Raw genomic sequence first — 20,482 nt, 5'->3', positions numbered from 1 at the left:
TGGGCTCTTGAGGAGAATCAGAGGCACATTCAAACCCATCAGAGTTATAACTAATGCACATTGCTTGCTTGTTCTCATGAGTACTACGATCTCCCCACCCCAGGAAGGATGCGTTCCCATCTTACACAGAAACCACACAAACTAAAACGCACAGAGAACTGGCACGGCCTGGTTTGAGTAAAAAGTCTGGGACAGACAAGAACAGGAGATCTGGACTCTGGGTCCTTGAGCTCTATCAGCTCAGCAGGACTGAAATACTGCTGCGTACTTGGGAGCTGCTGTGAATCCAGGCCGTTGTGAGCGAATATGCAGTACCTTGTTCTAAAGCAGAAATTACCACAAGCTGCAGTAATCCGATTGAGAAACCCATTCAGAAGCGTGTCAGCCTAATCCTTTAATATCAAATATACAACTAAATATTTATTTGGGAAAAAACCCTTTGAAAACCCTTAATTTCAAATAGCTCCCTGCTACAACTCCATAGGGGGATTTAAAAACAACAAAGAATTAGACTGCTTCCTATTGTGCATGAGGGAGGAGGCAGGTAAATATTAAAACAGTTGTTTTCACAAAGCCAAACACAGCACCACTGAAATCAGCAGAGGTCTGCAAGTGGTAGAGAGCACAAGTAGTTTTCCATGAAGAAAATCTCCCCTCTCTGCTTGGCGGGGAGCTGAGTGATGACCAGGATGTGCGACAAGCAGGATGTCTAGGGTCACTGCTCTAAGGAATAAAAGGACAGCCTTTACAAGAAATTACTCTTTGTAAAGGGGTTTGAACTAGGGATCTCTGAACTCGAGTGTAGTCTTGAGTGGAGAGTTCAGTGCTCCCCATTCTGGACTCAGATCTGGAGCCACAACTGGCAGAACACAGCAGCAGCGCACAACTACTCGTGGCATCAGCCTGTCTGCTTGGAGGAGCACGTATGCTGCACGCGGACACAGGCACAAACAGCTCCAAGAGCCACATGCAAAAGCTCCACAGCTGGAATGGAAGGTCTTTACAAAGAAAAAAAAAACCCTCAAGCTCTGGCATCTGGTGGGAGAGAGTTATGGAGAATGCCAGGAGAGCACCAGGGCTCTGGCAGCTCATGAGGGAGCAGCTGCTGTCTCTGGTCGATAATGGGGACAGAGGGGCACAAGCACCTGAAGAGGGCAAGAGAAAGCAGGTAGCACTTACAGCCTCAGGTTCCTGGAGCACTGCCAGGATGAAGATGACATATTTCTGCCCTGGCTCCAGGGCTCTGTTCTCGAAGTTGTCGTAGTGCTTCATGTCCCCCAAGATGAAGTGGGAGGGGAGGGAGCGAAAACGGGCAGCAATGTAGGGCTTGGGGAAGTCCAGCTGTCGGGAGTGACGCAGACTTCGGCGTCGGAGCCTGGCAATGTCCTGAACGAGCTGGAGGAAGCAAAGGAACACTCTGAGACCTGATGCCTTCAGCACCATCAAGGGAGCAGGAAGGAAGGAGAACCAAACCATCCCACTCAAGCCTGGCCACACCTTAGCTACTCAGAATGTGGAGCACAGATACCCCAAACCACCCTTCCCAGGCTCTCCGGTCACCATTACAGCTCCTGTTCTCTCCCTACAGCTGCCCTCAGTTTCACCCACACTCACCTCCTCCAGGTCCATCTCCTCGGGGCTGCCCAAGGGGTTGAGAAACTGTCCTCCTCGGGACTTCCTTAGAGGCACCACCACAATGTAGTAAGCCCTAAGAGTTGGGAATAATCAGAATAGAAGGAATTAATCTCCTTCAGCAAGCCACAGAAGAGAGTGCACACACTGATGTGGAAGGCCAGGTTTGCCCAAACAGCCCCACTGGCCCAACTCAGCAAAGCCCTTTATTTTTAATTTAGCATGGTTATTGCAGCTCCTGGAATGAGCCTGGATTTAGTGGCAACCCCGTATGACATGTCTCCTTATTTACTCCCTTCGCATTTCTTTGGCATCCCCTGTTAGCTCTGGGAAGTGGCTCCAAAAGGCAAGAGTCAGGCAAGGCTGAAAACGGAGGGAACAGACCCCCTGCCACCATGCTCGCTGTGTGGACTCCAGCCCTCAGGGCTGACACCCCCCCAACATAAACGGAGCATCCCACATCTGCAGTTTAACAGAAACCTACTGGACAGGCACAGAGCTCTTCACGTCTGGGAGAATCACCACCACGTTGCCATCAGCATCAGGCTTGTGGGTCACCTCTGGCTTCTTTGATAACATGTCAGCAGCGGTCCAGGCTGCGACGTTCTGCTGCAAGCCACCCATGCTATTGCCCCGGTTCATGAGAGCGAAGTTGTAGAACGTGCGGGGTTTCAGGTTGGTGATGAGTTTCTTGGTGGTGCGGCCGTCCACATCGACATTCAGCCCGTTGTATTGGATCTGTGGGAGGCCAAGAGGCAGCAAAGTTGTACCATGAGCAAGGCTGATACGGCTCAAGCAACCAAACTCCTTCCGCCCCGCTGCTCTGGTCTGCAGAGAACATGGGGCACTCGGCTCTGCCCTGCTCCACCCAGCTCTGCCAGGGCCGGAGCAAACACAGAGGCAGGAGTCATCTGAGAGGGAAGCTTCCTGTCTCGTGCCCACTGCACAAGAGGGTCCCCAGGCATAAGGCAGATGCAGGACAAAGTCTTGAGACTTCTCTGGGCAGAGAAATTTTTACCCGGGAATGGGAAAATTGTGATAACTTGCCTAGGGAGGCCATGATTTGGTATGTAACCCAATGATTTGAATGTAACCCAACAGCTCTGATTTTCAACCCATCCCCTTGATCTAGTGCTTAACCATTATGCGCCCATATCTGAGGCAGGAATCCAGAATTCGTGCCTTTTACAACCTCTTGTTCAAACCAACAGAGAAGACTCCCAGGAAACTGGGAAGGAACGCAGTTCTGACTCCTCCATTCCACTTGCCTTGTATGGGGTGGGAGAGTTGTAATTCTCAGGAAACTCCCAGCTCAGAAGGACAGATGTCTTTGTCACCATCTTCACCTTGAAGTTTTTGGGTAAAACTGCTGAGAGAAGAGTGAGGAGGAAGGGGAGAAAGGAGAAGAAAAGGCAGCAGAGGGAAGGATGAGCAAGAAAGAGAAGGAAGAGAATGTCAGGCACTGGCAAAAGGGCCTGCCAGTCTGGGTCTGGCTGCCGCTGCAGGAATGGAAGGGCTTGCTCCCTCCTTCACACTTTGCTTGAGTTTTGCCAAGGTCCATCTCCCAGTGCTCCCTGTCCCCACGCCTAACCCCAGGGAGGGGTGAGGGAGGGTGTGTGGCTTTGCCCACACACTTATGGGTCTGGGTGGCTGCTGCAGGAACGAGGTGCTGGCTTTCTGAGCATGCTCAGGTGAGGAAACCCATCCCAGGTCACGTTTTGAGGTTTTTTGATTTTTCTGTTTTCTTTTGGCTGTTTGCAAAAGCTGAAGAAAATGCTCTTCCCACCTGTATAGCGACTGGCCCCCCACTTCAGGTGCCAGTGAAAGAAGGGTGTCCGGACTTAACTTAGAAGAAAGTGGTAAAAGGGACTTACCTGGCACAAGGCAGAGAGGAGCTGAGGGACTGAGTGTGAAACCAGAGTGCTTTGCATTTACTCACGAGCCTGGCTGAGCCTGGCTTGACCTCTCCAGCTCTCTGCCTCCTGGCACCAGCCCCGGTAACAAGGAGAGAGAGGGAGGAGAAACCGGTAAGTCCTACCTTGATCCAGCTGGAACGTCCGATACTGGACGGTCGGGCTGTACGGCCCAGGGCCTTTACTGGTGTGAGCACGGATTTTAACATCATAGGCGGTGTTGGGTTTGAGGCCGTTGAGGGTGTACGAGTTCTCTGGGGAGGGGGGCAGGTCTTTTTCCAGCGGGTTGCCGGGAGAACCGGCTTCCCGGTAGGCCACGGTGTATTTGACGATGGCTCCATTCCTCTCAGCCAGCACGGGGGGGAGCCAGCCAAACTGGACCGACATGGAAGTGATGTTGCTCGCCTCGAGGATTTGGGGGTAACCCTTGGGGATGTCTTCAGGGGTGGTGAGTTCCTGCACAGCTTCCTCCCCAAAGCCAGCCCGGCTTTTCACGGCCAGCTTGAAAACATACGTGGCGCCTTTGTGGATGCTGGGAGCGGTGTACTTATCCTCCAGGGCCGAGAACTCCAAGGTAGCCAGGGGGTCGACATCCTTGCGGCCAAACTGGAGCCGGTAGCCCATCACCTGGCCTTCCGCATCCAACGGAGGCTCCCATTTCACCAGAAGAGTGTTCTCCTCCGTTTGGTGCACAGAGAGGATGGGCTTCCCTGGGACTGGGAGAGAAGAGAAACACCTTCAGTCAAACGTGGGACAGGGTGGCTGGTGAGGAGATGCAGAGACTCCGAAGCTGCAGCAACAGGTTCCTCAAATCAGTGGCAAGGTTTCAGCTCGACTCTGCATACTTTAGCGTATCCCCTTGTGAAGCAAGCTGCTGCTACCCACCCACGGTACAGGTGGATGGTCTCTATCAAGTTTAGGAAGTGAGGTGCACTGCCAACGTGTCAGCTGTGAGGTACTGACACATTTCTGGATTTATTTTCTTCCCTTTCCTCAGGATGGAAAGGCACGCACAGCTCCTCCCTTATCACTGGACCACACACCCTCCCACAGCTGGGAAGAGCAAACTCCGGAGTCCTGACTCCCAGCCTCCTGTCCCAGTCACCTGAGCAGATGCTTCCCAGGGCAGGGAAGAACGAACGCTGGACTCCCCCAAACTCCCTTCCTCTCTCTCTCTCCATTACACAGCACAGCTCATGCAGAAAGAGACTGGAACAGATTGGCTCAGGCTGGGAAGTCCAGAGCAGTTGAAGGTGAAGTAATGAAGGATGGGAAGGGAAGTCTGGGCAGCCCCAGGTCCTGAGCAGCAGGCACGAGGCCAGCAAAGCGAGTCTGGCAGGCATCTGATCACCCAGTTGGGTACAGAAAAAAGGAAGCACACAGAGAGTGGAAAGAGCCCAAAATCTGTGTGAGGCAGAGGATAGGGAGAGCTGCTGCTTACTCTGTGCTGTTTCTCTCCTCTGGAGGAAGGGAAAAGATAGCTGGGTGTTGGTGTGTTTCCAGTTAGCTCCCTTCCTAACCTGTCAGCTAGTTCCTCCAGATCTGGGGGATGCTGCAGGAGCTCAGCAGTGCCGTGCCTCTGTCTAATGAGCCCTGGCACTGCCCGACTGCTAAGCAAGCCCACAGCCTCACTTAAACGACAGGTGTAGGCCCAGAGGTTCCTGAAGCTGGAGAAACCAGAGCATTAATTCCAGCAGCTCATGCGTCATTTACACTCAAATCCACTATTAGAGATCTAATTTCCCTCTCTCCGCCTTGGTGTTCTGATTGAACAGGAAGAGGAGAGAGAATGGAGTTAGGAGAGATCCCAGCCCACTCTCGCAGCACGAGCCTGGCCGAGGGTCGGCGGTTTGGAAAGCTGTAGTGCGGCTCACGAAGCGAGCAGGAGGCAGGGAAGGACACTGCCTGTGTCAGGGATCCTGGCAGAGTCAAACTGGGGAAACCACTCCGCCTGCTGCATCGACTGACATCTGAACAGGGGAATGAGGGGTTGTCTCTGAAACAAATGCTTTATCCATTTCAAACTGCCACAGAATGTCTGGGGAGCAGTGCTGGGAGAACCTCCCCTGGAAATGCCTAAGAAACACATTAAAGAGAAAAACAGTGCCATTACCTTTATGTTTCGGTTTTTATCACAAATGTTACTATAATCAGCTGAGCTTGAAAATATTACATTTGCACAACAAATACTGTTTGGAAGAAAGGTGAGAAGAAAGCCCTGGGAGGGGGGGGAAGTGTTTTATTTTGCAATTGGTTTGGACAGTAAAGGAGAAAACTGGATGTATTACTGTATTTAAATTCAGCCCCTAGCCCTGAATGATAAAGAAAGAAATCTTTCCTCTCAGAAGGTATATTGACTCAACACTGCAAAGAAGATAAGAATGTTACAGAGCCATTTGAAAGATTTTTTTAAAAATAGCTATTTCAAGTTGGGGGAAATTGAGTTTTGGGTAATAGCTACTGTGCTGGAGAAAACATCCCTCTGTGACTGATCACCTGCACTGCAAATCCTAATGGGGAGAGATGAGGAAGGCTGACAAGAGAGAGTGACACGGGAGGGAGGCAGAGAAAAAGGCTCTGGGAGAGAAAAATGAAAAGTGTAAAGAGCCTCAGGAAGAAGGAAACGATGAGAACCAGGGAGCTAGTGAGAAGAAACATGGGCAAAGCCGGAGGGGGAAGGAGAGGAGGGCGAGTGAAGGAAAAGGCTTCTGACAGCACACTGACACTACAAGGCGTGAGGACAGGAGCCTGGATGCTGACATCCAAATGTGCCCTGCTCTAACATCTGCAGGAGTTGGTGTCCTGGAAAGCAACCTTGTTCTTTTGTGTACTGTTCTCTTAACTAGGCAGGACAGGCTGAAATCCCATTCACTTGTCTGAACACAAGAACATAAAACAAGATGAAGATGTGAGTTAGGGCAGGGAAAAGGCAAGGGCATGGAGGGCAGTGGCAGCTCCAGCCCTGTTTGTTCCAGGCCAGGGCTCCTGAGCCTTCTCTGTCCTGTACACTCAGCTGAGTGTCTGTGCTGCCTCCAGAGCCGGAGCAGAGGTTTCCTGGTTAATTATGCAGTGCTGACCAAAGGCCTTCGATCCCTGCAGAGGCAGAGAGCAATGTTCTTCCAGAAGCAAGGGATGATGTCAGTTTATGTAGCTGCTACAGGCAGGGTGAAGATGACTGCCCCAAAACTAAGAAAAAAATACACAGAAAGCCAGGGTTGGGCTAGTTAGTAGACAAAGAAAAGAAACGAAAAGGGGAGAAAGCCATCCTCTGACAGCAGGAACAGAAAAGAGAGCATGAGTGAAATGGGGTGAGAGAAGGTAACCACAGTCCAACAAGAGATGGGCTGGACGAGGCACAACACCAGGTCTAGGCATTGTGGTCTCCCTCCACTGCACGAAACCCTTCCCATACTGCAGAGCAGTGGTTCAGCCACAAGAGCAGAAACCACAGGAAGGCAGATGCTGAGAGGACCAGTGGAGCGGGTACCTCTCCTTTCTGCCTGCCACACAACTGTCTGGAGGAGCAAGGGATACCCTGTTGCCCTTTGTCATTCCTGTGTTTAGACTTGCCATCCTAGCTTGGCACCACATCCTCTGCACTGAGGCTGACAGATGCTTTGCCACGAAGAATAGGTCAAAGGGAGGAATGAATCTGGGTGGTATGTGCAGAGCCCAGGTCCTAGAAATGCCAGTGAGGAAAGGTCAATATTGTCAGTACTTTTCCCTCTGCTAGTCCTGAGCAAAGAGGGGACGTATATTCAGACACGATGCTAGAAGAGTGGGCAGCATAAGCCACCACTCTCTGCCTGCTGCTTTTCAGATCTTTGCAAGTCAACACCATGACAGCAGACCTCTGGCTCCCGTTCCCCAGGGTACCTGTGTGCGCCAACCATCAAAGCTACACAGTCCCTCCACAGTGTCAGACCAGACAGAGATTTTTACTTCTGGTGCACTGAAATTTATAGCACAAGAGATTACAAGCAATGAATTCATCCTCTGTGGCATTTCTGGGTGTGTCTGGGCTTTCTGCAGCACTGGATAGAAAATTATGTCATTTAGTGAGGGTTACGTGTGAGGAATGAAGGGGCTTCTGCCTTACTAGAAATAATTTTGTCTTCAGGGCAGCCTGGCATTTGTGGCAAATCTGTCCTTCACGAAGGAAGTGGGATGAAAGAAGCTGAGTCTGGAGAAAGAGCTTCTCGGCTTTAGGGAAGTGGGGAATTCCAATGGTTCAGGAAAAGCCTCCTACCTGCACCCTTCGTGGTGACCACTTTCGGTTTGCTGCGAGCACCGTCTCCCTTCATGGTGTAGGCAGCTACGGTAATGGAATATGCAGTCTCAGGCTGGAGCCCAGCAATGATCATTTCCTGTTTGTGAGATTCCAAAGGAGAATCATGTAAATATTCAGGCACATCCACACGGGTAGATCTCTGCTCCTTGCAGGAGTCTCAGCCCTTCTCTAGCATGCAGGAACATTCACTGAATCTGCAACCACGAGACGCTCCTGGGCAACTGGTCAGATGTGGCAACTGGCAGGAGGATGAGAGCCACGTTCCCTTAGCGAGAGGCCCACCCACCCCAGCTGCAAACAGTCCCTCTGTAAAGCCAGCGGGTCTCTGCAGGGCCCTGGGTCAAGGTGATCTCTTCCAGATCTACCTTTCACGCATTCCCTATCTCAACACAAACTGCTTCAGCCATCAAAACGCTGTTGTGCTCTTCAAAGTGTTCCTCTTCACTATGCAGTCTCAGAGGAGGTCTCAACAGTTTCAGGGAGATTATATTTTTTTTTACCATTACCCCCCTCCCTTCTCTCCTCAGAGATATTTTTTAATGCCTTCATAATATTAAAGGGATTGCTTTAACGCAAAGTGCAAGACGACACCTTCTGCTCGCGCGCTAAAGCTCTCTGCTAAATCCCCAACACCCTCCTTCCTCCATCCTCTATCAGCCTCACCACACCTGGCTCCCAAGAGCTTTTGTTAGCGGACTGGCCTCAAGAATAGCCCTTCCCCATGAAGTATTCGGCCCTTCAAAGGGCTGTGTTGTAAAAGGAATACCCGTGCTAAATCAAACAGGATGAAAGCATATGCAGCAGGGTTTTCTCCAAGGCCCTGAAAAGGAGGGAGATGTGAATGTTCCGCGTATTTTATGGCCGCCTTCTCCCCTCACCTCCCACTGCCCTTTTGTGCTTTCAATATTAAATCTCAGGGCAGCACTTTGGAAGAATTTGCTGGTCCTGGAAATATCTGTATTGCCCCCAAAGCTGAGCAGGGAGTGCAACAGCAGAACTTCCAAACAGCAGGATTTTCATCAACAAGTGTGGAAGCCATCAGCTACAGAGACAGCTCTGTCTTCTAGAAGTCAAGTATTCTGCTTTCACACATGCCACTGAGTTTTATTAAGATTTTAGGCAAGAGGCTTTGCCTTTCATGTGACTCAGTTTCTCCATCCGTAAAAGAGAGGCCCCTTACTTTTGTAGGGCACTTAGCAATCTCTAGGAGACAGGAAAACATTCGATTTAGCAGCGCATTATCTTGGGACCCTGCCATTCCAAGAAGGAAATGCCTTCTCCTACTGCTTTGTAGCTGTAAGATCATGGAAACCATTTAGCATTTCAGCAGAAGTAGCAAACGCTGAACAGGCAAGCTGATTTTAAGGTCTACTTCAAAGGTAAAAGGGCCAATAGTCATTCAGTGCTTTGTATTAACACGTATCTAAGAATCTTGGCCCTTTAAGGGCACAAGGCATTTGTTCATGCCCTGATAGCTTAGGAGTTACAGGGCTTTGATTACCCAGTGCTTTTCAGCCGATGTTTTTCAGACACAAGCCAGAGGTGCTTGCAGACCAGCTCATCTTTAAGCACGTGTTCAAGGTAGTCCCCAGTGTAACGTCCTGTCTGCTCCCCCACGGAGGAGCAGCAGGCTCAGCCTTCCCTCAGAGCCGAGGGGAAAACCCTGCAGTATTGCTGCGTGCTGACAAACTACACAATCACAGAGGGTTGCAGAGCAAAGTCAAGAGGGTGGGGACAATGCATGGGAACACCAACAACAGGCTTTAAAACAGGCACACTGCAACTGCAAAAAAATAAAGGAAAAGGAAAATCTCACACCACAACAGGAAGTGGGAGAAGGGAAGGGAGAACCAGGATGGGAGGATTTTTACTTTTTTACTTACGTATTCAGCAGTGTCATCTGTTTCCCACTGGGCAGAGAACAAGAGAGGTTTTGCACATGAGAATACAAGAGGGGAAAGAAGGGAAAGACAGAGACACAGCATGAGGAAGGAGTCCCTGAGCAAGCAGCCACACAAGGTCAGAAGTTACCAGGCCAGCATGAAGGAAGAAGTAGAGTGGGAGAAATTAGTAGATTCCACTGTGGCCTTTGTCTGTCTTAAAAGACTTCCCAGACACAGGGAGGATGGGCGGTATTTAGTTCAGTGCTGGGACAGCAGTTCATACTCTTCCACAATAGCTATTGTCTGGGAGTGCAAATGAACTGCAGAAAGACAACATATACCTTGTCACAGAGACACTCATCTACTTTCTCCAGCATTACGTTGCTCGGGATGAGACAAGGCGGCTGGAGCACCCACCCCCTCACACCTTCCACGGGAGGAGATCGGAGCAGGAGGCGAGTCCTTACCTGGGCATCAGCCAGCATGATATCCTTGATCTGGGGCAGCCCCCTGGCCTCGCCGTTCTCCATGCGGACATAGTGGACCTGGTAGCCACGGATCTGGCCATGCTGGCGGTTCTGGACTGGAGAGCGCCAGAACACTTGGATTGCAGTGGAGTTCAGGACCTCCACCTCCACTTTCCGAGGCGGCGCACTGGGCACTGCGAGGAAGGCAAGAAAGGACCAAGAGTCACTTGGGGGCTTCTATCCAGAGCCTGTCACTTCACTTCACCTATGGGACATACACACGCTGCATCTACAGCCCTGAAAGGTGGGGGAGACTTAACAGTCAAACTAGATACCCCATCATCTGCCACGGCCTTTACTCAGTGAAACAGGGAAGAAGTTCTGGGGGATCTAATCTGCGTGGCTCGGAGATATGCATGGGAACAGGTTCATCCCACAGTCCAGCCATTCTTCCACAGGTGCCTTTGCCCCCAGTTTGCTCAGATGGAAGAAACCATACAGTTCCAGACCACATTCTGAGGGCAGTGCCAGTTCTAATGAGCCAGAAAAACTCTGGTCCTGCCTGTGGGATGGACCACCTGGTCCTTGGGTGGAGAGGATGAGGAGGGGAACTCGCCCTTGGAGTGTCCTTGTCTCTCAGGCAGGACAGGTGGGTTGGTGGTTACAGCCGCTGCATAATCTCAGGACACAAACCAAGAGATGTCTTGGATGGAATTTGGGCTGAATTTTTGGAATTACTATTATTAGTAATAATTGAGAATAATTATACAGCTTTATCTGCAAGAAAACCATACTTTCTCTGAGCAAGGTATTCTATCCATTTGGCTGTGGGCTCAGGGAAACAGGACCCACACTGGGGACAAACCTGTTGCTTTCTAAAAAATTCTTTTTATTGGGGATGGAGAAGTTTGGAAGTTACTTATGTTATTCACTTGACCTATATTATTTGAGAGTCCTAGCTCACCCCCACAGTGAGGGTGCTCTCCCTTCACGCACACATTCACATTTTTTCCTGGTTTTATTTTACTGTAGAAATACCAGGAGAATTCAGTCTTGTTCCTGTTTGTGCTAAAAGTTGCTGAGCTGGGCCACTGAATTGGAGTCTAAACTCCTCGTTGCTGAAGGTTTTTTGAAACTTTAACAGAGATTCCTCCTTTCTAACACTAACCAAAATTGTGACTTAAAGAGGAGCGAGTAACAAAGAATGTGTGGGAAGAACTCTTAGTATTTTAAAACAGTTTCTGGCAGCACTCATCTCCTCTTCTCTGATTTCATTTCCTTGCTGCCTCAGCTGTTTCCTCGCTCAGTAAGAGTATCTTTTCAGGAAAAGCTGTGCAGAGGCTTGATATTTAAAAAAACCCTAGAAATCTAAAAAATCCCCAACCCCAGAGCAGGGAAGGACAACCCTACAGACCCCAATTCTCAGAAAGGCTCGGGGAGATGGCAGCAAAGGATGCTGCACGTCTTGGACCGGCGGCTGCGTTGAGGCCCCGTTCGGGCTTTGCTCTTACACCACACGAGCCACGAGAAGGGACTCGACGTGTCCTCCCCAGCGTGGGAAAAGCCCACTCCTGGGACACGTATTCACCAGGGGACTCAGGAGAAAATCAGAAAAAGTGCAATTACCATCTTCATCTGTCCGGACGATAACCGGCGAGCTCTCCGGGCCCGGCCCCACCTCCGTATGAGCCACGACAGTGATGCGATACTCTGTCCACTTCTCCAGGGACTCCAGTAGGATCTGACTGGTGGTTGGGGGGATATCATTCACCTCCTTAAGCTCCGTGTCCTCAGAGTCCAGCGCTCGATAGTAGACGCTGTAGCCAGCCAGGATGCCATTTTGGCTTTCAGCCGGAGGCGGCCGCCAACTTACCAGAATGGCGGTGGATCTGGTGCTGACGCATTTTACGTCTTGAGGGGGGGCAGACGGTTCTACGAGGGGGGAAAATTCAGGAAGGAAAGGGAAGAAGGGGGAAAAAACAAAAGATGGGAAAGATAAAAGAAAAAAAAAAGGAAAATGATAACAAAAAAATCTAAAATAAAACGTACAAAAATTTGGTTTAGGAAGATAAAATTAAAAAAGAAGAGAGCTTTTTGTTGTTGTCTTTTTTTTTTTTTTTTTTAAATGAAAAGAAAAAAAAGCCAACGGAAATGCAATGGGGCATTAAAACTGAAATGTTATAAAGCAAAGGACTAAAACAGCAAGCGGGCTAGCCAAGAGGGGTCCTGCTGCTTCTACTTAGTGTAGCTGGCACAAAACTAAGCACCCAGCTTTACCCTATAAAAGACCTTTCCTTTAGCTCCTTGTTTTACAGCAGTCTGGCAAACCCTGCCCTGGCTGGTAAAGCACTTGTTTCCAAACTGCAGTCTCTGGGATCTTGAATTTCTTTGAAGGGATCTGCTAAAAGTAAGTAAGAAAAGCAAATCTTTTGCCAAGAGGCTTAAATTTAAGAGTCTGTACCTCCAGATGGAAGTTATTAGTTGTCCACAGACTGAAGGAGGTGAAAACCACGGTGGTAATGCCCAGGATATTGCCAAGAAGTGAGTCCACAGCGTGTTTAGGTAGGAGGGTTTTAGAGAAAAGACTTGCAAAGGAGAGAGGCAGTGGGTTTGACAATGTATTCAGGTACCCAGTGGGGTCTTCAGAAGTGGCAGCAGCTCTAACTCCCGTTGCAGCCTCCGCCTAAACTACGTCACGGTATTTCTGAAAGCCCTGGGAGGACCTTTGGAACTGTGGCCCTACGCAGCCGCATGTTCTCACGGTGGCAGCAGTCAACTGTCTAAGGGCTGATTTTCAGGAGATGGGGAAGGTGTAAACCACAGCTTTCTAGTGCAGGGCTGCTCACTTCGGTGTTTACGGAGCTGCAGTTGGTAATTTTTAGCACGGTCTGCTCAGTAGGAAGCAGGACGCTGACACCAGCTCCGTCAGACACTACGTGCCGGGGCGCACGCTGCCACGCCATGGCCGTGCCTTGAGATACAGGGAGAGCTGTGAGAAACACAGGTTTGCTGATGGACATGCCACGGGTCGCAGACCTTGGAGAAGTCCGGACAAAGAGCCTGCCACTTCTGTACCCCAACTGGAACCTGGTCACTTTGGGAGATCTTAGGCCAGACTTCTTTCAGTCACTAATTACAATCAATCAGCCCAGGTAAGCAGAGAGAGTGAAACATTTTCAAGGCAACTCTGCAAATCTAATCTCACCCAAAACAGTCAAACTGCAATAAAGAGCTCTTAGCTCTCTGCAGACACTGCCAGAAACTGGGGTGTCCTTATAAGCCCCCAAAGCATCATCTGCAAGAAGCACAGGAGTAGATAAATGCTGGTCACCATTTCTCATTTCTCTGTTGCTTTTTAATCAACAAAAAACTCTTTTACAGAGGAATGATTTTTTTCAAACCTCTTACTCCCATCCCTGAGTCACAAACAGATGTTTAGGCGCAGCTTGCCTTGAGGACTCTGCTAAATCAAGTCACACTTTGCCAGGTTTGCACTGGAGTGAAAGCCACATGCTTTGCGTATGCCTCCATTAAACAGAAGTGGGTTTCACAGGAAGGGCAAATACAGTTCTTACCCTGCAGTGCTGAGCACTCTGTCCAGTAGGACATTTTGGGTGGTGTTCTCCTACTTTCATGCTTTATTGCTACATTTTGGCTGTATTTAAAATGGTAGAATGAAACCCTTATCCTCAGAAATCCCACTGCAGAGGGTGATGATCCCTGGCCATGGCTAGCCACGCAAAATAATACAAAATATGTCAAACAAACAAAACCAAAAGGAAAAAACTGGAAAATAAACATAAATTAAGCCAGCAATTTGAAACAAAAAAACATCAGAAAGGAAATCATAATAATAAAATAATACTGATATAAAAAGTGACTCCTTCCAGAACATTCCCAGTCTGTTTACCTACCTTCCACGCTTCAACTGCTAACTTATTAGACTTTCTTACAAGAGAACAAGAGAAACTGAGCTACGAGGCCAGACCAAGCTCCTGGTGGGTTTCTGCACATGACTGGCTTTTAAAATGCCACCCTGCCTCACTGCTAGCTCCCCGGACGGAGCTCCTGCCCCCTGCCAGCAGAACCCTAGCTACTGCAGTAATGGCAATTTTGGACCCCAGTCTATTCTCTTTTGCTAAGCCACCTGTACAGAGACCAGAGAGCAGGGCGGCAGATTCCCACTGATGGATTTCCTTCCCCCTATAGCTCTCTCCATCTGCTGTGATTGATGCAGCACCAGCATCTCCAGAATGGAGGTGTGCTGCTCCTTCCCACACCCCAGAAGCACCCCAAGTCCCTTTCAGGGTATGGAGGAAAAGACTCAACCCTCTTCCAGTGCCTGCCAGGATGCTGTTCGCTTCTTTTTCCTCCCCATCAGGGGCTGGCAGTATTAAAAGCCACCTTTCCTGCTTAGCAGTCCAGCCAAAGCCACCACGGCTGAGAAACCCACTGCAGAGAGGGTCTGACCTGACCTACCCTTTCCATCCTGCAACTCATTAAGAAAGCCCCAGTAAGCAGAGCCGGAGCTCCAGCTGGCACTTGGGTTCACTGTTTGCACTGGCAGCTGCTGCGCGTGGTCACGCTGGCTCGCTCACTCACCCTCTACGCTCCAGCACAGGGACCTACCGAGAGGCCCTGGAGTGAGGCCTCCTTTTGGGATGGTTTGTACTTTCTCTGGTCAAAAAGGCAGGGGGGATGGGTGATGGGGGAGAAGGCCCAGATCCCACCCGGACCCCCTCCCCGTCACTCTCATCGACTACAGCACCTGGATGAAAACAGCCACCAAGTGCTGGCTGGCCATACTGGAGACGCATCTGGGGAGTTCATGGCACTGTGAGTTTCCTTCACAATCCAGCCCAACCTGCGTGACCCTGGAGACGTGCGTGCGTGCGTGGGGACAGCACCGAGGAGTGGGAGCTGTAGGCAGGAGGCGAAGTACCGAAGTACCAAGCAGCCCAAAGCGGAGGCCATGAGCCCACCTCTGCAACAAGCCCCTTTGCTGGACAGGGAGGCGCAGCACAGGCAAGAGCCCCCCCAGCCAGGAGATCATCATCTTTGTCCGCTGGCCTCTGTTTTTGCCAGGCAGACAGCTCTTTGGGAACCCCTCCCTGCCCTCCCACGGGCTCCAGGACAAACGTGAGTGTGTGCAGATCCACGCACGTGTGTGTGAGCCTGCAGCAACAGGGTGGACTGTATTTGTGAATCCGCTTGAGACCAGCCAGTACTCACCTGAACTGCATCTTTTACATGCTTTAAAGTTGACTGTCCAAGCCACAAGAATGACCCTTACTGATCTTGTACAATACAATGTTTTTTAACCCTTTAGGTACCATAGACTTTGTATAAATTTCGTTCACTTCATAGACTGTGAGGAAGGGGGAAGGGAAGGAGAGCAGAGCTAATGGGTGGGGGAAACATCCTTTCTTAGGAAGGAACAGAGGGCAAGAAAGCCCGGTTGTTCCTCTACACCTGCACGTGCAGCCTCGTAGCACCCACCCTGACAGCCCATCTGTTGACACATGCTTTGCACTCTGAAATTTTGCAGTAGGAGAGTTGCCAAGGAGCCCTGGGAAGGTCATGGCTAGTTAGAAAGGGCAAACCAGCTTCTTCCAACCATGAGATTCTGTTATTTTTACAATCTACGTCTCTGGTACTTGAAGAGTTAAAACCCAGCTACTTCAAGAAGAAAAAGATACTTTACCTTTAGTTTAATGGATTTTACTTTGGTTATGATGCTCAGGAGGAGCCACCCTGACAGGGAGGTGAAGGGTGTTGTGCAGAAAGGTGTGCAATGCAGGGAGGGCTGCGGCATGCAGGCACATGCTTGCCAGCTGAGCTAGGAGGGGGAGAGCACCGAACGCCTTGGCAGGCTGCAGGAGGACGAAGGAGGCTTTGCTGTTGCAGAGACAAGATGCCATCGTGGTGTGAAACCGCCCAGCAAGAGACAGACAGACAGAGAGCAGGGAGCTGGTTTCATCGGGCTGCGAGAGCATGCAGGCAGGCAAGCAGACAGCAGAAGAGAAAAGAAAGGAGAGCCATGGAGCGGGCCAAGGAGGAGCTGAACGGAAAAGGAGCTGCAAAGGGAAGACACAAAAGCCTGTCCCGAGCCAGAAGGTCTGTGAGCCGAAGGATGTCACCCGGACCAGGGAGAATTGACTCGTTCCTCCAACAGCCAGCCAGGAAAAAATGTTTCACCGTGTTACAGGACACTGACAGCTCCCAGCTGATGTTCTTAAGAGCGTTAAATTAATGAAACTATCCCTATGAAAGCTGAGCTACAGAGAAATAAACCAGGCCTCATTCTGGGCAGGTGCCAAGTTAGAAAAAGCCCCAAAGCCTTCCCCTTTCCCGGATCCCCTTCTCTTCACCCTTTAGGGAAAAATTTTCAGTGTCACTAAGCTCTACTGCCATCAGCTCCCACATGCCTCTTCCAGCCTGTTTTTATCAAACCAAAAAGCACAAATCCCAGACCCTCTTTTCCTCCCATCCCCACAAATCTCAAGGAGGGAAATCCCTTGGAAAACAGAAGCAGAGTGTAAGTTTGACACTTATTTTTCAGGTCCTTTCAGTTCATTTTCCCCCACCCCACAGTGACGCTCCCTCTGACAGTACCATACTGGGATCAGAACCAGCAGATTTGCAGCAGTCAGGAAAGGATTTTCTTTCAATATGTAGAGAGAAGTTAAAAAAAAAAAAAAGAAGGAAAAAAGGGGAAAAACATTTGAAGGAAAGAAGAAAACAAAATATCTTTGAATGGACTGGAGGCCTGAGAAAGCCCAAGTAAGGAATTCTGTCTATGCAGAAACAGACTCCTCTTTCTTCCCACTCCTGGGGGGAGAGAAAGAGAAGGAGAGAGACAGGGGAAAGAGAGAGAGAGACAGCAGGACGTGACAATTAAAACGGAAAGATGGGGCAGGCGCCCAGCCGAGAGCCCGCTGCTCTCCCTTGTTAAGGACTCTGAGAGATGGGAGCAGGCACTCTCTCTCCTCACACTGGTGACCAGAGCCATTTCTGAGTTAGTTCTGCTCCCGGCTACTCCAAACTGCAGCGGAGTGATTTAGTAGAGATGAGAGGAGACAGAAAACACAAAGAACAGCTGCCACAGCCACTCATGCAGTGAAAAAACACCTCATTTAAAAGCAAAGATCTGTGAAAAGCCCAGGTTGAAATATTGCCATCCAGGGTTATTGTCCCCAGGGCAACAGCGAAGGGAGACAATCCATTAAACTAAAACCAGCACATTTTGGTTGCATACGCTCCATCCTGGTGTCATTAATATCCCCCCGCCAGCCTCCACATGACTCCTCTCTCCCGCTCTGCCGGAGCCCAAATGGGACCGTTCCCAGTGCTTGCTGGGCCAGCAGGCCTTCCTCCCCGCGGCTACGAAGTCGCTCATGGAAAAGAGCGTTGAGGACTGCTTTCCCAAAGGCTGGTGAAGACGTTGGACTTTTGATTAATCACCTTCCCTTCTCCTCTTCCTCCCGATTCCCCCACTGTCTCCCTGCTCCATTGCTTGTGCCCCCCTTCCAGAGAGCTGCTGCTCAGTTTCTGCTGGTGGACGGGCAAGCTGCTGCACGCCGGCGGGGTGCCGTCCTCCCTGAGCATGCTCAGCACCAAAGGCCAGCGCGGCCCATCAACAAGCTCTTCACCGCTCCCCACCCCATCGAGTGGACGGTGCTATCTGGCCTCCCATCACCCGCCCAAAGCATGCACCAGCTCCACAATTCGTTCGCATCTCGGCTCTCTGGGGCAGGGAAGCAGAAGGCAGCAGGTCCCAAAGGCACCCCCCCACCCTCCACCCGCCTCCCTGCAGAGGGAGCCCAGTCGTGTGAAACGCCGCAGCACCGCCAACGTCCGCCCCACAGCTCCGTACCCCTGTGCCCACCATCTCTGGCTCCCTGACTGTCTTCCCCTCAGAGAAGGGTGGGAAAAGGAGAGACACCTACTAGACTGCAAGGTGCGCTCTCTGACCTCCGGGGTGAAGGCGCCCAGGCCCAGAGCTGAGCGGGCGGCCAGCCGGAAGACATACTCAGTGTTGGGCTTCAGTTCTTCCACAGTGAAGGAGGTCGTTGGCTCGAAGTTCTTCAGCACCTGAGATGGGCGAGGGGGAAGAAAAAAATAAAAACAAACAAAAAGGAGCAGAGGCGAGCCCTGCCCAGAGACACCTGCCCTACTCCCCTCTCTCAGCCACCTTGGGGAACGGAGGGCCGGGATGCTCCTCGGCGCCCCAACCTTTTGCGCTTCTCCTCTCCGGACTCACCTCCCTGCTGTGGTCTCCTTCCTTATAGAGGAGCTCATACTTCACTATGATCTCCTGGCGGGGAGGGCTCCACGACAACACGATGCTTGTCTCCGTCTTGGCTTCTGCTCGGAAGTTCATCGGCTGCCCAGGAACTGACATAGAGAAGGAGCCGACGGGGCAGAGGAGGCAAGATGAGAGACAGGAGAAACCGCATTAACTTGGTTAATTAGAAGACCCCTACCCTGTTTTCTTCAAAGCCTGTGTGTGAAGAGCACATCAGCAGCAAAACACCACGCTCAGGCCTTTCCTTTAATGCAGCGGAGGGTTAAATCCCACTGCAGGACTCCAGACAGAAGAGTCCTACTGGATACTGGAGGTGCAGGATACAGCCCTTCCCACTAATCCCCAGTAATAAAAGATTCTCCAAGTGGGAAGCCCATGAGCAGCCCATAGGGTTTCCTCATCAGCACACCACACCACAAGCAGAGCACCCGAAAGCAGGCTGGGTGACAACCTGTGATTGAACACCTTTTGTTCTCAGCTCAACACATCTGCTGCGACACTTAAGGCTTTGTTTTCCTCCCCTTTTAGAAAAAGGCAAAATAAGGCTCATTCCCCACTCATCTTCAAGAAGGTAGTTTCTGGGTACTTTAAGAAGAGTTAAGCTTCACTTTTGCCTGGGCAGGGAGTGTTTTTAGGTCTATTAAAGACTTTTAGAAGCTGGAAGCAGTAAGATAGCTCACTTTGAAACATGGCACAGAGGAAATGGATTCTCTCTGCATAATTGCTTGCCCCACCCATTTAAGCAACAACCTTTCCCAGAAAAAACAGATCAGAAATTATGCACCAGGCCCTCTGGCTCCAGCCACTGGACCGAGCATCCTCATGGAAAATGATTTCTATTTTAACCAAATTGAACCAATAAAGAAAAAGATGCTCTGGTGACACAGCAGCCACAGCTGGTTAATGCTGTAAGCCAACACCTCTCCCTCCTGCAGCCCAGGTTAGTGACGCAGGTGCTCACCTCCTTGCTGCGTCTTAACCTGGATGGGGTCAGAAAGGGGCCCGTCTCCCACAGAGGTGAAGGCCAGGACCCGGACCGTGTAGGTTTCGTCCTCGAGAAGGCTGCCCACCGTGGTCAGGAGGCTGTCATCCACGTTGTGCTTCTGCCAGTTGCTAACGGGTTGATCGGGCTCCATGGTATAATAGACACGATAGCCACGGATCTGCCCATTGGGCTCCACCGGTTCCTCCCACTGGATGATCATGGTGGTGCTGCTCAGCATTCGTCCCTGCACATTACGGGGGGCACTGGCAGGAGCTTGTTCCCCAGTGCGAGTGACCACTGACTCACTGGGAGGTCCCTGCCCGATGCTGTTGACTGCAGAGACCCAGATCTCGTACTCAGAGTTGGGGCTGAGCCCCCCAATACTGTAGCGCGTGGTGGTGATGTCCTCTTTGATCTGATACGGTCCATCCTGGCTTTTAGACTTGTATTCAATGACATAGTAGGACACAGGGTCTGGATTTCCAGAGTCCCAGGTGATGGTGATACTTGTGGCTGTCGTCTCTGTCACCACTGGTGTCCCAGGAGCCTTGGGGAGTGCTGAGAATCAGGAAGAACAGACATTTAAAAAAAACCCACATACGCTGAAATGGTGCCTAATTGGGCTAGTTAGGGCTGCAGGAGCCAGAGGCACAGTACCAATCACAGCGCGGCAGTTCAGCAAAGTGCCGCTGAAATATTATGAACCTAGTTAGACACTCTATTATCCTCCTTAAACTGCTCCATCAAAAGGAATGTGTTCAGCTAAACATCTGGAATCATTAGCACAGACTTCAGCTGCACATCCGCTGGCTCACACGGCAGTAAGGAAAAGCAGTTTCGCAGGAGCTCCTTCCAAGCACGTCATCAGATCTTCCGAAGCAGCGCTGGCAGCCCAGCTCCGGCACTGCTCAACCTCTCCATGTTTAGTGTGCAGGTAACAGTACAGCGCGGACTGCGCTCTCCAGAATTTAAAAACTATAAATACTTGGAGTGCTTCCTCTCA

At 50.6% G+C, this 20,482-nt stretch overlaps 1 protein-coding gene across 20 annotated transcripts in view; it reads right to left on the bottom strand.

Annotated features, from left to right (window-relative positions):
* PTPRS (protein tyrosine phosphatase receptor type S) overlaps positions 1-20,482 on the bottom strand; it is a 162,781-nt gene that overhangs the window by 26,027 nt on the left and 116,272 nt on the right. For 7 of the 20 annotated variants that reach the window (XM_074809089.1, XM_074809088.1, XM_074809087.1 and 4 more), the window contains 12 exons: positions 19,456-20,037; positions 18,450-18,583; positions 18,136-18,280; positions 11,813-12,118; positions 10,187-10,380; positions 9,720-9,746; positions 7,795-7,912; positions 3,671-4,261; positions 2,901-3,001; positions 2,117-2,370; positions 1,615-1,708; positions 1,180-1,395 (listed from right to left, as the gene is read on the bottom strand). In XM_074809089.1, the coding sequence (XP_074665190.1) occupies positions 1,180-1,395; positions 1,615-1,708; positions 2,117-2,370; positions 2,901-3,001; positions 3,671-4,261; positions 7,795-7,912; positions 9,720-9,746; positions 10,187-10,380; positions 11,813-12,118; positions 18,136-18,280; positions 18,450-18,583; positions 19,456-20,037 (2,762 nt within the window). The remainder of the gene's footprint in view (positions 1-1,179; positions 1,396-1,614; positions 1,709-2,116; positions 2,371-2,900; positions 3,002-3,670; positions 4,262-7,794; positions 7,913-9,719; positions 9,747-10,186; positions 10,381-11,812; positions 12,119-18,135; positions 18,281-18,449; positions 18,584-19,455; positions 20,038-20,482) is intronic. The other 13 variants (XM_074809090.1, XM_074809096.1, XM_074809092.1 and 10 more) reach the window with 5 other exon arrangements.

Source organism: Strix aluco, chromosome 29 (assembly GCF_031877795.1).
Source record: "Strix aluco isolate bStrAlu1 chromosome 29, bStrAlu1.hap1, whole genome shotgun sequence".
Taxonomy (NCBI): domain Eukaryota; kingdom Metazoa; phylum Chordata; class Aves; order Strigiformes; family Strigidae; genus Strix; species Strix aluco.
This window is presented reverse-complemented; position numbering and strand designations above follow the sequence as displayed.